General features: G+C 40.6%; 1 protein-coding gene across 1 annotated transcript in view; it reads left to right on the top strand.

The window, feature by feature from the left end:
* The window catches only part of ADGRL4 (adhesion G protein-coupled receptor L4), a 167,494-nt gene that overhangs the window by 107,757 nt on the left and 43,773 nt on the right, over positions 1–15,964 (top strand). The window contains exons 5-10 of the mRNA XM_054981978.1: positions 2,199–2,269; positions 3,991–4,167; positions 4,258–4,441; positions 7,742–7,858; positions 10,268–10,461; positions 12,717–12,893. Of these exons, the coding sequence (XP_054837953.1) occupies positions 2,199–2,269; positions 3,991–4,167; positions 4,258–4,441; positions 7,742–7,858; positions 10,268–10,461; positions 12,717–12,893 (920 nt within the window). The remainder of the gene's footprint in view (positions 1–2,198; positions 2,270–3,990; positions 4,168–4,257; positions 4,442–7,741; positions 7,859–10,267; positions 10,462–12,716; positions 12,894–15,964) is intronic.

The following is a 15,964-nucleotide window of genomic DNA, read 5'->3' on the forward strand; positions in this document are numbered from 1 at the left end:
CCAGTGCCTGGCTGACCAGCAAGGAGGCCAATTGCAGAGGACCCCCCCCCAGTGCAGGATACCTTGGGAAGGAGCTGCATGCCATCATATTGCCCACCTCCTGCAGCCATGCAAACCCAGCCCCCCCCCCCATTAAGTCTGAGGAGTTTGTCTTATTGAATATTGGTAGATGAATATCGCTGATAATATTTCCCTGTTTAGGAAATATGGGTGTAATTCTGAATATATGTCCTAGTGAGTGAGTGAGTGAGTGAGCGAGTGAGTGAGCGAGCGAGCGAGCGAGCTATCACATTTACGTGCTGGCTTTCCATGCAAAATAGGGTCCCCAAGGCAATGAACAACAGATAATTAAAACATAATACTTAAAATAACACTTCAAATATAGATATAAATACAATAAATCATATAGATGTATAAAACCAACAATGTCATACAGAACCACACACATAAATATTCATATCTTGCTTGTCTCATTGAAAATTGAAGGTACACATTCTGGGTGGTGCTTTAATAGATTTTGTGATATAAGATAAGAATTTTGAGTCTTATATTTATTTGTTTCTTATTGTAAATTAATATGTGAAGAACAATTTTAAAATATTTTTGAAGTACCTAACATCACTTTTAAAATCAAAGTCAGAAATACAAGTAAAGTAGCAGGATGCCAAATCTTAATAGTCAAAACAAGTTAGATTCTCATTTTTAAGCTAATTTAATAACATTCAATTTATAATAATAACATTTGATTTATATTCCACCCTTTAGGACAACTTAATGCCCACTCTGAGCAGTTTACAAAGTGTGTTATCATTAGAGATGGGCACGATCCAAAAAAAATTAACGATCCAGCTGATAGTGGATAGGGGCCGGCAATGATCCCAAATAAACAATCCACACCAATCATCTCCCGTTCCCGATCCGTGCATCATGGATCATGGAGGCAAAAGCAGAGGGGTGCCCCGCTATTCCCAGCAATACAGGAATGGTGGGTGATGCCGGCGGCATCTGTGTTTGTGTTTGGCCATCTGTGTTTGGCCGTCAGAGCTGCCTATCAGGGTTTGCAGGGATGAGATTGGAGTGCCCATGGCTACAGAACACCCCCTTCCCCCTCCCACTCCTGGGTGTCTTCTCCCAACTGGTGACTGCTTTGTTGGAAGGAAGCCCTGCTGATCAAGGAAAGCTGGGCTTCCATTCAGGTTTCCAGGGCAACAGAAGGAGGGCAAACACAGTTCAGGCATTCCCCTGGCTCCGTTGCCAGGGGAATAGATTGCTGGTGCCTGAGTGTCTGGATCCCTGATCCGAGCTCAATCACCCCGATCCAGGCCCCTCCTGATCACTGGATCGTTGGCCGTGGACGATCATGATCCGCCGGGTCGTGATCGAGCGATCACCATTATCGTGGGGTTTTTTCGATCATAATGCGGATCATGCCCATCTCTAGTTATCATTATCCTCACAACAATCATCTTGTGAGGTGGGTGGGGCTGAGAGCTGAGAAGCTGTGACTGACCCAAGGTCACCCAGCTGGTTTCAAGCAGACGAGTGGGGAATCAAACCTGGTTTTCCAGATTAGAGTCCTGCTGCTCTTAACCACTACACCAAACTGGATGTATCTGAATAAGGAAGGTTTTTAGAATCATCAAGTGTTGAAATGCACAGTTGAAACTGCACATTCCCATGATGGAGACTGACAATTCTCCCTAGGGAGACTCCTACATAGTATATGAGCTGCCCTTTATATTATTACACAAGCGTACTTATTCTAAAGGGTGGAGCACAGAATACTGTCTTACTCACAGGTATCAGACTAAGACAGGAAACAAATGAAGTTGTTCCCTAAACTATGATGGGCACTAGTTATCCTGTTCCTATGAATGATTCATCACATGACCAGTCATGGCCCACACAAACTCAGTTCTCTACCTGGACATTATCTATTTATCTGTCCATCTATCTTAAAATATGCACCCAGGCTTTCTTTCAGAGCTGTATTGAGTTATTTATAGCACTATATGGATATCTAATCCAAATTAATTTAACAAATGCATTCAAGTAAAAGAAGAGTTGAGTAGTCAACTGAGAATACCATATTGAAGAATACTGGGGGAGGAGGAGTTGAATATATATAAAATGTTTGCCATGCTAATGCAGCAATTGTGTTGTAATGCCTTAATTAGACTCCCCTTTAATTTCAACAGAAATTCCAACATCAAAATGTGAATCGCATCATGACTGTATAGCTGAGCATATTAACAGAACTTTAGCTAAAGTAAGTGTTACTGGTGATCTGCATATGTTTTCATTTTCTCCCTGAATTTAAAGGTAGTTGCTACATTCTTTTAGAATGAGCTGCCAAATGATGTGAAAGCTGTTAGAGCATTTGGTTGAGTGTTGGTTTTATATCAGGTTTTTCAGTTTTAGAATTTATTTCTTGTATATGAAGTTTTACATTTGGGAAACCACTTGAGATTTTAAAGAAAGCAGGCTAGAAACGTATCTAGTAATAATGGGTAAACAGGAAGACTGCGGACTGGACTATAGGACAGTTTGGAGGATAGGGAACTGGTTAGAGGACCAGACCCAAAGAGCAGTGGTCAATGGAATTTCATCAGATTGGAGGGAGGTGTCCAGTGGGGTGCCACAGGGCTCAGTTTTGGGTCCGGTACTTTTCAATATTTTTTTATCAATGATCTGGATGAAGGGGTAAATGGGGTACTAATTAAATTTGCTAATGATACCAAATTGGGAGGAGTGGCAAACACCCAAGAAGATAGAGTTAAAATTCAACAAGACCTGAATACTCTGGAGAAGTGGGCGGTTGTGAGCAGGATGCAATTCAACCTAGATAAATGCACATTATTACATCTGGGCCACAAAAATGTAAACCACAAATACAGGATGAGGGATACACTTCTGGGTAGTAGTGTATGTGAAAGAGATCTTGGAGTAAGAGTGGACTGTAAACTAAATATGAGCAGTCAGTGTGATGTGGTGGCAAAAAAGGCAAACTCAGTCTTGGGTTGTATCAAAAGGGCCATTGTATCGAAATCACAGGAGGTTATAGTCCCTCTCTATACTGCCTTGGTCAGGACACACCTGGAGTACTGTGTGCAGTTCTGGAGGCCTCACTTCAAAAAGGATGTGGACAAAATTGAGAGGGTGCAAAAGACAGCAATGAGGGTGATCAGGGGTCTGGAGACTGATCCCTACGAGGAAAGGCTGAGGACCTTGGGAATGTTTAGTTTGGAGAAGAGGAAATTGAGGGGGGACATGATTGCTCTCTTTAAATATTTGAAAGGCTGTCATTTGGAGGAGGGCAAGGAGCTGTTCCATTTGGCAGCAGAGGATAAGACCCAAAACAACGGGCTTAAATTACATGCAGAAAGGTACCAGCTGGATGTTATGAAAAAACAGTCAGAGTAGTTCAAAGGTGGAATCAGCTGCCTAGGGAGGTGGTGAGCTCCCCTTCACGCTGGCAGTTTTCAAGAAGAGGCTGGATGAATATTTGTCAGGAATGCTTTAGGCTCATCCTGCATTGGGCAGGGGGCTGGACTAGAAGGTCTGTATGGTCCCTTCCAACTCTGTGATTCTGTGATTCTGAACACATATAAAACATGTGAAATAACAAATATAATGAAATACAGTAAATATTTTTGACAAAGAGGCATGACAGAGATGTGCATTCGTAAGGTATATAGGGTTTTCCAACCATACCCTCCCTGTATCCCTTTGAGTTGGTGATTACCCAAGGTCACCACATGAGTTTTGTGGATGGGGTAGAATTTTAATGCAAACATTCCCAGTCCAATTTCAACTCTTTTTCTATTATGCCATCTTTTTTTTTTACAAACTTACCAAAAATGCCAAACTCATATTCTAGCGGAGGAATTAAAATAGTAGACTTTTGTTAAAGATAAATGTTTACAGATATTTTCCTTTGACTTAATAGCAGAAATGTAACCATATTGCATTATTTCAACTTTCTTTCAGTTCAGAGAAATAAAAGACCCCCTTGCTGCTCTACAAGAAATCAATCAAAACACTTTAGGACAAATTTCACCCATAGATTTGATTTCCTACATAGAAGCTTTATCTGTAACTTGTCCCTTGATAAGAACCATGAATAACAATTCTGATGAGGAAACGCTTCCTAATCTAACTCTTAATGTAAGTGACTTGACATTGCAATTGCATTTTTGCCCTTTTTTGAAGTATAATACACAGCCCTCATAAAACACTTGTTTATTCTTCTGACAGGCATTTGTCAACACTGTGAACAATTTTGTTCAGAAGGATAAAATTGCAGCATGGGAAGCTATCCCAACAGATAACAGAAGAAGAAGTCTCACTAGAATGATTCATGCTGTGGAACAAACAACAGCTCTTGTGTCACAGAACTTCAGAAAGAGCACAGAAGTTGAGGTTAATGCTAGTGATTTGGGTATGCAAAAGGAAATGAATGATATTGCAGTGTGATTTTTCCCCCCAAGAAGATTGTTATATTAGAACTAATGTTGTATGAATCCCATGCTGTGCTTCTAGTTTGATTTCACTGTTGTTGTTTTTTTAAAAAATGCTAGAAATATTAGCAGAATGCTGAACACAGAGAATGCCTGATAATAGTCAACATCTCATCTTTGCACGTGTTCTCCATTCAGAACCTTTTTGCTTGAGTGATATCCCAAAAATATAGCTTGACAACTGCTTTCTATTCTATATTATTACCTTTCCATTCTCCCAGACATATAAAACATGTCCATTGTCCAATAGAGGCCAATAACATGCAAAACACTCCTCACACACTCCTGGCCTAACCTACTTCACAGGGTTGTTGTGAGGATAAAATAGAGGAGAGGAGAAAGATGATAGCCTCTTTGGATTCCCTCTAGGGAGAAAATGGGTGGGGGTATAAGCAAAGAAAAAATATTTACCTTTCATGCATCTTAAGGGTGTGGGACTATTGTCATAGTCTCTCTTGGAGTTGTGATGAAATGACCCTTCATCCCCAGGAATCTGTGTAAAAAACTCTGCCAGGTGAATATTGAATTGGCACCCCGGGAACACTCAGAGGCTAACCTGAAACTATCTTTCAAGCTGACAGAAGGTTGAAGAACCAGTTTTTCCTTCTTAATTCTTTTCAACTTCCAGTGTACAAAAGCTGGCATGGTGTCAATTCATATGTTAATCATTGTAGCCCAGAAAACAAAAGACTTGTTCATTGCCTAGCGAAGGAGGACATATAGTAACAGGAATTTTTTGGGTTCTAGTTGAGGAACCATACTGTTTACCCAAGTGTACTATTGTTCCTCCCCAACCTCCATGTGGTCCAGACAGAGATCATTGACTTTTTTAGTTGCTGGATGCCTGCCCAAATAGAGGATGCCGGCAAACGCTAGGAGGAATTTATTCTTGCAAGGTCTTTGAGGCTGGATTAAGGCAGATGTGCTCAACTTCATCTGGCCAGATCCTGCTATCCTTGGAAGCATGTGAAGCCTTTGCACTGTACTCACCACATGGGCTTTTTGGAAGCTAGCTATTTAATGCATATGACAATCCAGGAAACTGAGGTGGAGAGATAGCAAATTGCACCACAGCTCTGTTCCATGAGCATGACCTCAGCTAAGCCCAAACCATTGAGCACTCTCTCCTCTAATATAAATCAATTAATTTTGATTTATTTTCAGAACCAGTTGAAAGTCAGTATGGTATAGTAATTAAGAGTGTCAGTCAAGGGCAAAAGTATATGTGACAGCATCCTCATGATCACCACAAGGACACTACACCTTTCCAAGTGCTGAAAGAACTGTGGGGCTGTGGTGAGACCACTTTGGCACTTGATAAGGAGCAGAAGAAAACAAGAGCCCCTTGGGCTCCTGTACTATGGGCCTGATCAAAATGGTATCCTCATGGCATTTTAAAGTCACTTTAAAATGGCAACAGCATTTTCACAGTGGCCGTGAGGATGCTGTCTATTCTGGTGAATAGACCAGAGTTCAATTTCTAACTCAGGCCTCTTCCGCATGGTGAACTTTACATTGGGTTTTCTACATATTCAGCCCCTGCGAATCGGATTCACTTTATTCATCAGTTCTGGCCTTGTACAGCTTTGATTCTTTTATTCTACATTTTGAGGGAGTTGAGTGAACCGAAGTGGTGTCTGTTTTTTATTTCTGCAATTTCTGCTGTGGGCTTTGAGAACACATCAATTGCATTCGCTGATTTGCTGAGATCACATCTGTTTTGTTAGTTGATTGGCTGAGGAGAGGCCAGTTTCCTCTGTTGGTTGCTGAGGAAACTTTTAAGGGTTTTGTTGTTGTTGTTTTGTTTTTTATTAAATGGCACCAAAGTTGCAGTTTTGCAACTTTGCTGTTTACATTTTTTAAGCTAAAAAAGAATGGACTAACAAGTACAGAAAGCTCAAGTGGAATATCAAGTGGAATGCAGGGCTCTCTGAAGAGTTTTAGTGTGTGAGCCATATTGCAGCATCCCCCTGTCCTGCGGTTTTTTCTTCAAGGCACCAATATTGCAACATTATTATTTAATTTTTTTAAAAAAAAATCAGGGGGGTGGGGCGGGAACTGGATTGGTTGCTGTTCAACCAAGCAGGATGCAGGGGAATAAAGAGAGGGTGAAAGGCAGGATCAGACCTCACACTGAAGAAAGCATTCTGCATTTTTTTAAAAAAAGCCCTGGGTTGACTTTGCCGGGGAAGGGTGGGGTGGGGGGAATCAGGGTAGCCTTTCTCTGTATGGAATGCAAAAAAGTCTGTGAAGCAGTCTGGAGACTGAATCGGGGTATTTTGTCCTTGCATGCAGAACTCTGGAGAGAAATCAATGCAGTATGGGCCCAGTACCTATATATCTATATATAAACTGTCTTCTTAACTTACCCATCTAGCAGGAATTACTTCTTACATGGTTAAAAGCATTCACTGAAAGGTGGTGTTTTGAAAAGCTTAGATTATGTTTGTGTGCCTGAGCAATATGCAATACACAACCTAGCTATGCCATTCTAGCCCATTAGTCAAGTTTTTTGTTTGCTTTTAACAAAATGTCTGGTTGACTTTCTGGTTCCCCTCATGAGGAGGAGGCGATTGAAACACTGCATGGTGATGAACAAACTAAAGGACTATGTGTCCTCTAATGTAGTTTTTGTCCTGAGGGGTAATATTTGGCTATGTCGTGTTGTTTAGTTTTTTGACAGCAAACATCATTATAGCAAAGTGGAATGGACATTCCATATCTCTGTGTGAGAGAACGATAAAATATTCACTCCACATATAATGAAAAAAAATTATTGTAAAATAAATACCCTTCAATGGTATCTTCTCCTGTGCTTTTAAAGACTGCAATTGGTATTCTCTTTCAGAAATGCATTCTTAATAAAGCGGTAGTTCTTTCTAAAGTAGCTTCCATTATTCTTTCCAGATCTTTATTTAATGCAAAGCAAATTAGAGGCTGCATTTCCCAAGGAAAGAATGAAAAGGTACAAGAATGGAAATAAAAGATGTATGCCTACTATGAATAACAAAGTCTAGGGATTTAGAGCAAACATGTACGACATTAATGGGCATTTTTCCCCTTGAAATATCTAGCAGAACTCTGGGCTTTTAAAAAATTGGCAGTAATTGTGCAGTCCAGTATAACCTTTATTGCAGAAGTGTAAGTTATGCTAGCCTGGGATGGAACTGCCTTTTCCAAAGGGTTTTTTTCCTCCTATCTTTCTTCTTTTTCTTTTGCAGTTTTCAAAGTTTTTGCCTTTGATATGCAACAAATGGACCACATTCACCAACATGTGCACATGGGAGGGGATACTATAAAGATCTCTGCGAAGAAAAAGGAAGCTTCAACTTCAAATGGTTAGAAAAAAAGTGTGGCTTGGGGAGGAAGGGCAGAGAGGCTGAGCCCAATAAGTTTCCCTGACAGCCTCTTTCTTTGCAAAAATAAAATCAGGGGAGTAAATTCATCAGTAGTACTGGCAACAGTGGGGACTGAGAATAGTCACTCTGTCAGCATACAATACAGCATACAATTCTGTGATATTATTTTCACTTTGATAAAGCTCTCTATAAGATTATTATTATCACCATCCCACCTAGAATGTGGCAATAATAATGAGTGGTGAGGTGGAACACTGCTTCTCTGCAGTAACACCAAAGCTGCAGAACTCTTTCCCTAACAAAAAATGCTCTCCAGGCCTGGAGATGGGTACACTGAGAAAATGGGTCCAGCAGGGCTCCGGAAGAGCCTGGCCCCAACCTTGCTATGATCCTGTGTATGTCATTTTAGAAATAAAATACAAGCTTTCACGACTTGCGAGACTGTATGCATGGGACTGTACTGTATGTGAAAGAGTACATGTTATAACAGCTTGGGCTCTGATCACTCTGCCCTATTTTGATTAGATATTATACAGTCTTGTCTGTACCTTTGGTAGATTCTCTCTGTTAGGTTTGCTACAAACTGATGATGTTTTATTTCTTTGTTTGATTATATATCACGTTAGTAATTCCTGGTTGGATAGTGTCACTGGCATGATATGTAACCATACGATTCACACTGACCACATTATAGGACCCCTGTTCACATGTTACAGTGAACACACCTGTTTGTAAGAAAAAACAGTTTACAACTGAAACCATGGCACAATACCTGGATAAATGTGGGGTTTAAATCAAACATTCAACTGTACATGCGTTGTATGTAATATGAGAATTATTCGATGCATATAGAAAGAAAAATCAAGTGTAGACAGTACACAGATTTTATGCACATTCATGGTAATTTGTGAACAGGAACGATATTATCAGGTGTGGTATGGGAGAAATCATAGTATATCAGCAGCCACAACTTTTCAGTAACATATGATATAAGCTTGAATCTAAAAGATTCAGGGTACCCACTGGAGATGGACAAGGCATTGTGTTTATAGATATACTTCTAAGATATACACCATGTCAGGTTTATACTTTTAGCAACCTGACGTTGCCACTAATACTTTTGAGACTGCTAACATTTGAACCCAAGTCCAAGGCTATATGCACTTGAGTACATGGATTCTTTAATTGTTCCTCTATCCATTATCAAACAATTCTTGAATTTTGGAATCAGCCAGGTATGCTAGCTTATCAAGTCCTGTTCCTTCTTGAACCTTCATTTCAGTGAATTAAGGAATGACTGACAGAGGAGAAGGAATGCCTAATAATTACATGTGAGCTTTTCTGTCTAGATCTGCCATTCTATCTGGCTGTCCCTATTTGCTACATCTTGAAAACAGCCTTTCATTATTGTCTTATGTCAACCCTGAAATAAACCTTCACTTTCTTGCTTCTGTACATGTCTTTTTATTCTTCTTCTGAAGACAGCATTTAACATCCCCTTCCACGCACCTCACCTCAGCTCACTTCCCTTATCAGCTGGAGTAGTATAAATAAACAAATTTGGGACATTAGTGTTTGGAGAGCAACAGAGATTTCAGTGGGGAGGCAAAGTCCATGCTTAAATTCAAAAACATGAAGCAGAATATAGTCAGGATTGAACAGGAAAAGGCAGCATACTTTGTGTGTACTGGTCGCAATGACTCATGCTTCTTCATAACTACAGCAACAATACCAGGACATCTTCCCTTTTGTTGTTTACTGTTTCATAGCAAAGGCACCTGTACATTTGTCTTTCATGTCCAGTTAAAAAGCCCATGCAGCTGCTTAGGACATTGCAGTCTGTGTATGTCTAACGAACTCTTACACCTGAGGATTAATCTGTTTCCTCCCTGAAATACATCCCAACATTAGGTCTGACACAAATGATACAACTTCAAATGTATATTGACTTGGATTATAACCCTCTCTTCTATTTTCTGCCATGTGTCCTTTGTTATGGAGGTAGTATTCCATTGCAAAGTATTATCCTCTGGCATGAGGCACTTTCTGACTATTGCATGACACCAAGCAGAAAGTGCCTAGCTCTGGAGAAATGTGCTTCTTGATGCAGCACATACTTCACAATGGAGAGCACACTGAGGAAATGGAAGAAGAGGTTAGAACATATGCCCTCTAGCTTAATGGAAATGCTTCTTGCACAAAGAGGAAAGCATCACGGTTATTGAATGAATTCATGAGATGCAACCCATTGTCTCTAAAACATTTTAAGTTACATATTCAGCCACATTTCCATCCAAGAATAATACTAATATCCATTATTTTGTGGTCCCTGAATGTCTTCAATGCATTTATACTGTTTAAAACATATGCAATCCATTTCATTGATAGGCACAATTGCAGTTGTGTTTCTGTACTACACCAGCATTGGCTCTCTGCTTTCATCATCACAGAACTTCTCATCGAAGGAAAATCCAGAGCCTGAAGAGACAGTAGCATCATCAATTATAGCTGTCACAATCAGTTCCACTCCACCTATGCTCTACCCTATTGAGAAAATAACATTTACTTTAAAACATGTCCAGGTAAGTTTTCATTTTCATTACTCCCTGATTTAAAACTAACCCTGTAAACTATTTTGTAATGTATAGCAATTGTGTGTTGGTTTGGTGCTTTACTCGCATTCATGTTGTTTCCTCATATGTGTATAATATAATTAGAGAGAAAATTACTACCCTGAGTTCCACAAAGCAAGCACAAAGAAGAAAAAATGCTACTGCTGGAAAGTGTTCATAGGAATTGACCACAATGATAATTGCATGTTGGGTCTATAACCGTTTTGTCAATAATTGGTTAGTGCAATCCAAGTTTCTTCCTCACCTCTCAGCATTCACCAATTAGGAGGTGTACATCTATTGCATTTGTTGTATTACCAAGAGACACAAAAATAGGTAGGTAAAATGTGGCAGGCCATTAAAATATATGATGCTGCTCCATTTCACAAACATATTACATAGTGGATAAAGCAATAGCAGCAGTTTCCCTGATGACTTGAATAGTCACATCATACCTACACATTTCCTCTGTAATACAGATGGTGGCATTGTGTGAGGTATTGAGCATTGTAGTGCAATGAGAGAGATAAAATGTCAGGTGTAAATTTTGAGAGAACTGAATTTCAAATAATCACTGTGCCATGAAGTTCTCTAAGTGAACTTTGGTAAATATCAAACTAGATTATCTTCCAGAGTTGTTATGCGAAAGCTACCTTGAGCTGTTTGGAGAAAGGATAGGATCTTGAAACAATAAATAAGCAATAAAATTAGTAAGGAGTCTAAGGACATATGAAGCTGCCTTTTACTGAGATAAATTTTGACCCCTCTAATTTAGTACTATACATGGCTCTCCAGGTCTGTATTAGAGGAATTGTTTCCAACATATGCTCCTTGAACAACTAAACAAATTTCAGGCTTTAAACCTGAGACCACCTACTTGCAAAGTGGATAGTCCTTCCAGTCCTTCATCATGAATAGTCCTTCCAGTTTTAACATTGGAATAAATATGGAAGAGTTATTTGCAGAAATATGAGGGTAAATAGTGTGAAATACAAGACTAAAGATCCTCTGCAAAAACACAATATAGTAATTGCACCCCCAGTCGAAATAAGAGGCAGATACAAGGCTTGGGTAATAAAGGGCCACTTTTATTTAGGCAACAACATGAACTGCAACAACTAAAAAACCCTGGCAAGAGCATAACCAGCGGTACAGGTCAAGCCCTGGGGTCACTCCCCTGGACCCCGCCTTGACCTGTCTGGGCGAGACCTGCTGCCCCGGATGCGAGCCATTCACATGTATGACTGGGATCCGGACGGCCTGGTGGATGGTTTCCCCCTTAAAGCTCCAAGCACCTCCGCCGCAGAGCATGAGGGAAGGACTTGTCCAGGAGATCCCACCAGGCAGCCTGCCCTCTCAACTGGCCACCACCAAGCATGCCAGCCAATCCTGACAGGCCCCCAATATCCCCACCAATGGGGATGTGCCAAGGGTACTCACCGTCCTGCTCACATCCCCCCAACTAAATCCTGCCATTGATGGCCTATACAGCACCACCGTAGTCCAATAGCCACAGCTCCAGCAAGCAGTACAAGGTAGGCAAAAAACTTCCTTCCCAAGGCCAATCAGGGAAAGAAAGGAAAAATTCCTACCTGGCCCCCCAAAAGGCAACCGGTCAAAAACCTGCACTGCTACTGGGCGGGCGGGCGGGCGGGCCGAGCACGAGGCAACAAGTGCTGATGCAGAGGCAGGGCTGTCCTGTTAAGGCACTTAGCCCCGCCCCCTTCCCATGTGACCCTGAGAGGCCGGAGAAATGCTGCCATTTATCCTCCACGGCGGCAAATGCTCCCCCCGGCCTCAAGCCCTTGGCTGCCGGCCGGGTGGAGGCTGAAATGAAGTCCAGAGCTTATAGCTGGATACAGGAAGTCACTCAGAAAAATTAATTAACAGACTGAAAAACCTTGGCCATTGAATGACAATATTAATCAAATCAGTTTTTAAAAATCGTGCTGATGATTTATGGGAAGAATTCAGAGAGAATATTTGAATATATGAAAACTAGTAGGAATCAAATGTATCTTTTGTTGGTATGCATTTATTTGCCTATTTTGTTGCATGTTTGTATAGATTTCTTCATCTTTTAATATATGTGCTGATCAAAGGAAAAGTATAGCAGTTCCTATATTGATATATAACTAAGTAATAAATTGATTTGTTAAAGTAACAGATCTGTCATAATGAATGATTTTTTTTGTCATCCATAAAGCATTTTATTTTTATTCCAGACTACAGACAAAAAGGATACTAAATGTGCATTTTGGAATTATTCAGAAGACACTATGGAAGGAAACTGGTCTACAGAAGGATGTGAAAGAGCAAATTTTAATAGCACTCATACCTCATGTAGATGTAATCATCTGACGCATTTTGCTGTATTGATGTCCTCAAATGACTCGGATGTTGTAAGTGCTTTTTAATATAGTGTCCATTGATTTCTTTTACTGGCTGGCATCTTTCTTTAAAGTGTACAATTCTTTCTTCTTTGCATTTCAATCATTCTTTTCACCTCTGTTGCCTGATTCCATCACTTTTCCTTGCTGAACCAACAGACAATGGAATAATTCTTCAGAATTAAATACTTTCACAGTTAGGTTGTCCCTGAGCTTTGCACTTCCAGAATTTCTCAATAATTCATTATAACAATGTAATGAACATTTTTCTCTTTTTACAATCATTGTTGCCTACTCTGAGAGCTAAGTAAACTTTTCACCTATGTTTATTCTTGGTACTAAACCATTGTATAGTACTTTTGAATTCACAAAGTACTTCATTATCTGTGTATAATACATCCTTTGAACAAAATTTTGACATAAGCCACAGCTGTTCTCATTTTACAGTCTAGGAATAGATGTTTAGATCAACCACTGTCATGCAGCATCTCTAAAATACATTTAAAAGTCCTAATGTCAAACAAAGTTCGGCACCACAGCAAGTTTCTCATTGTTTTTGCCACTTCAGTGCTATTACAGCTAGGTTCCAGCGAATGATACACAGACACCTCTGTATGGTTGGAATAGCCACAACTTTATTGATTACAGCAGACTGGAGCATTGGCCAGGCATATGGGCATGGATCCTCTGCTGGCATCAACAGCCCACATGCTGTCCGATGCATAACACTCGAGTCCAATGCTGGTCTCCACTCCAGCCCAATGCTGGCCTCTGCTCCAGACTAATGCTGGTCCCCATAGGATGGCAAGCTGTGTTCCCCCACCAGCCTTGCTGGTCGGGCATTGCCTCCCTTTTCTGTAGGGGTGAGCAGCCTGGCTGCTGCACTCACCCTATTGAGGATCTGGCCCAATGCCTCAAAACTGCCAAACCCTTAAAGTTGTAATAGGCCCATGGCCACCCTAGTAGAGTGGTGGGTGGGTGGGGAAATCATCCTGTTTCTGCCAAAGCATCACCAACCACATTGCACCCTTTTCAGAAGAGGCCTCCAGATGTTCATCCTCTTCCACCTCTATCCACGCCTCCGCTTCTGCCTAGCCCTCAGCAGCAACTAGAGATGGGCACAAACAGCAATATGAACAAAAAAAAAGCCACGAACAGCCTAATCTGCTGTTCACAAACAAGATGATCATGAGGCCCCATTCTAAACAAACAGGTAGTCCTTGCAAGTCTTGTTTGTTGCTGTTCATTGTTGTTCGTCAAGCCAGACAGTCTGGCACCTGCAATCAATTCCCTTGGCAACTTAGGCAGGGATTGTCTGAACTCTGTCTGAACTCCTGCTGTTGTCCTGGAAACCGCAATCTAAGCCCAATTTAGCTTGATAGGCAGGTCTTCCTTTCAAGTGTGGAGCTCCAAATTTGTTACAACAAGGGAGCAAAGACCAGGGGGGTGGGGGGCTCCCAGCTCTGGCTTTGCAGACAGTGAGGGAGAGACAGTTGCTGTTGGCATTTTGATAGAGAGATTGCATTGGAGCTTGAATTTTCTTTGTGTGTGGTGGGATAGGGATTTACCTCTTCAGGTTCCAGGGCTGCTGCCAGGCTCTGGGCCAAGCTATTATTTATTATTGGTACCTTTCCTGCTTCCTGCTCAGGTCAGGTTTCTGGGAGTGGTGCAGTAGAGATCTTGACCAAACTTGGATGATGGCTGGAGGAGAGCCTGCTGGCCCCCACGAACAGCCAACCACAAACATGTTTGTGAACAGGGCCATGTTCGTGGTTGTTCATGAGTCCCTGTTCGTGGATGGCAACGAACAACGAACATCATATATGTTTGTTTGTTTTTCTGTTTATGCCCATCTCTAGTGGCAACACAGGCCGCATGTTAAGCCTGTGAGCTTCCTTTCATGTGAGTGAAGACTCTTGCCCTCATTTGCGTCCCCCAATAGTCTTTTCCAAGTGCAAGTCAGTTAATTTCAAGGCTTGTAGGACACCTATGGAATAATTGACATGTGCATAAGGAGGTTACATTGAGGAGGGGAAACAGAGACCACTAGTATAGTACTATATTACAGATGCAGATAACAACATTTTCTACTAAGACTGAAACTTTCCTCGGGCACAAGGAGCCTTCCTCTAGCAAAAAAAACTTTTCCTCTAGAGAATGAACTGTTATTTAGGAGGAGGATGTCTTGCACAGAAATTCTCTGCATTTAGCTGAGCAAAGCAATAGGATACAACTCAATATGAATCTTAGCTATTTTGAGGAATATATATGTCATGAAGCGTCTTGTGCAAAAGATTAAACTTGTCATGTTTTACATGATTTTGCAGCTGTTTGTAAAAAAATTGTTTTTAAGTATTTAAATATTTTCTTCGAGGGCTGTACATATTCTTGGATTTTACTAGCAGTTACTTGTTTCTAGTAGTCATATAGCCCAGCATTTTTTATTTTTAAGTAACTGTCATTTATTTAACCGTTTATTAATACCTTATGATATGTCAGTAAAGTCAAGTGACTGAAAAAGCACTTTAAAATCATCCACCAGCACCATAGCACCAGGTAAAGCAGAGTATGGGCCCTTATTATAGATAAAACATGAACAAATTATCAGACTTGTTTTCTGTCATGCCTCATTTGCCTTAAGATGCTTATTAATTTAATTCCACATTACATATTTCACTGTGCAATCTTAAATAGAGTTACACTCTTTTAAGTCCATTGATTTCAATGGGCTTACAAGGATATAACTTTTCATAGGATTGAACTATAACACACACACCCAAACAGTCATACAAATATTTTTTTGGTTGAGAACTTCCTGTGGGCTGTGAAGTATTCCAAGTTTACCTCTAGAGAGAAAACTTTTTTTTTCTCTTTTTGGATATCTTGTGGCAACTTGAACATATTATAGTATAACCATAAGAAGACTTATTCTAAGCCCACTGAAGTCAACTGTAAGAAGAGTTATTCCAGTCTAAGCTCATTGAAGTCAAAAGGCTTAGACTGGAATAGCTCTGCTCGGGGTTGCACTGTTAATGTGAATGTATTGTGCTGAGGCACGCTGTTTACTTAATGTTGACAGATTC

The sequence above is a fragment of the Eublepharis macularius genome, chromosome 5 (assembly GCF_028583425.1).
Source record: "Eublepharis macularius isolate TG4126 chromosome 5, MPM_Emac_v1.0, whole genome shotgun sequence".
In the NCBI taxonomy this organism is placed as follows: domain Eukaryota; kingdom Metazoa; phylum Chordata; class Lepidosauria; order Squamata; family Eublepharidae; genus Eublepharis; species Eublepharis macularius.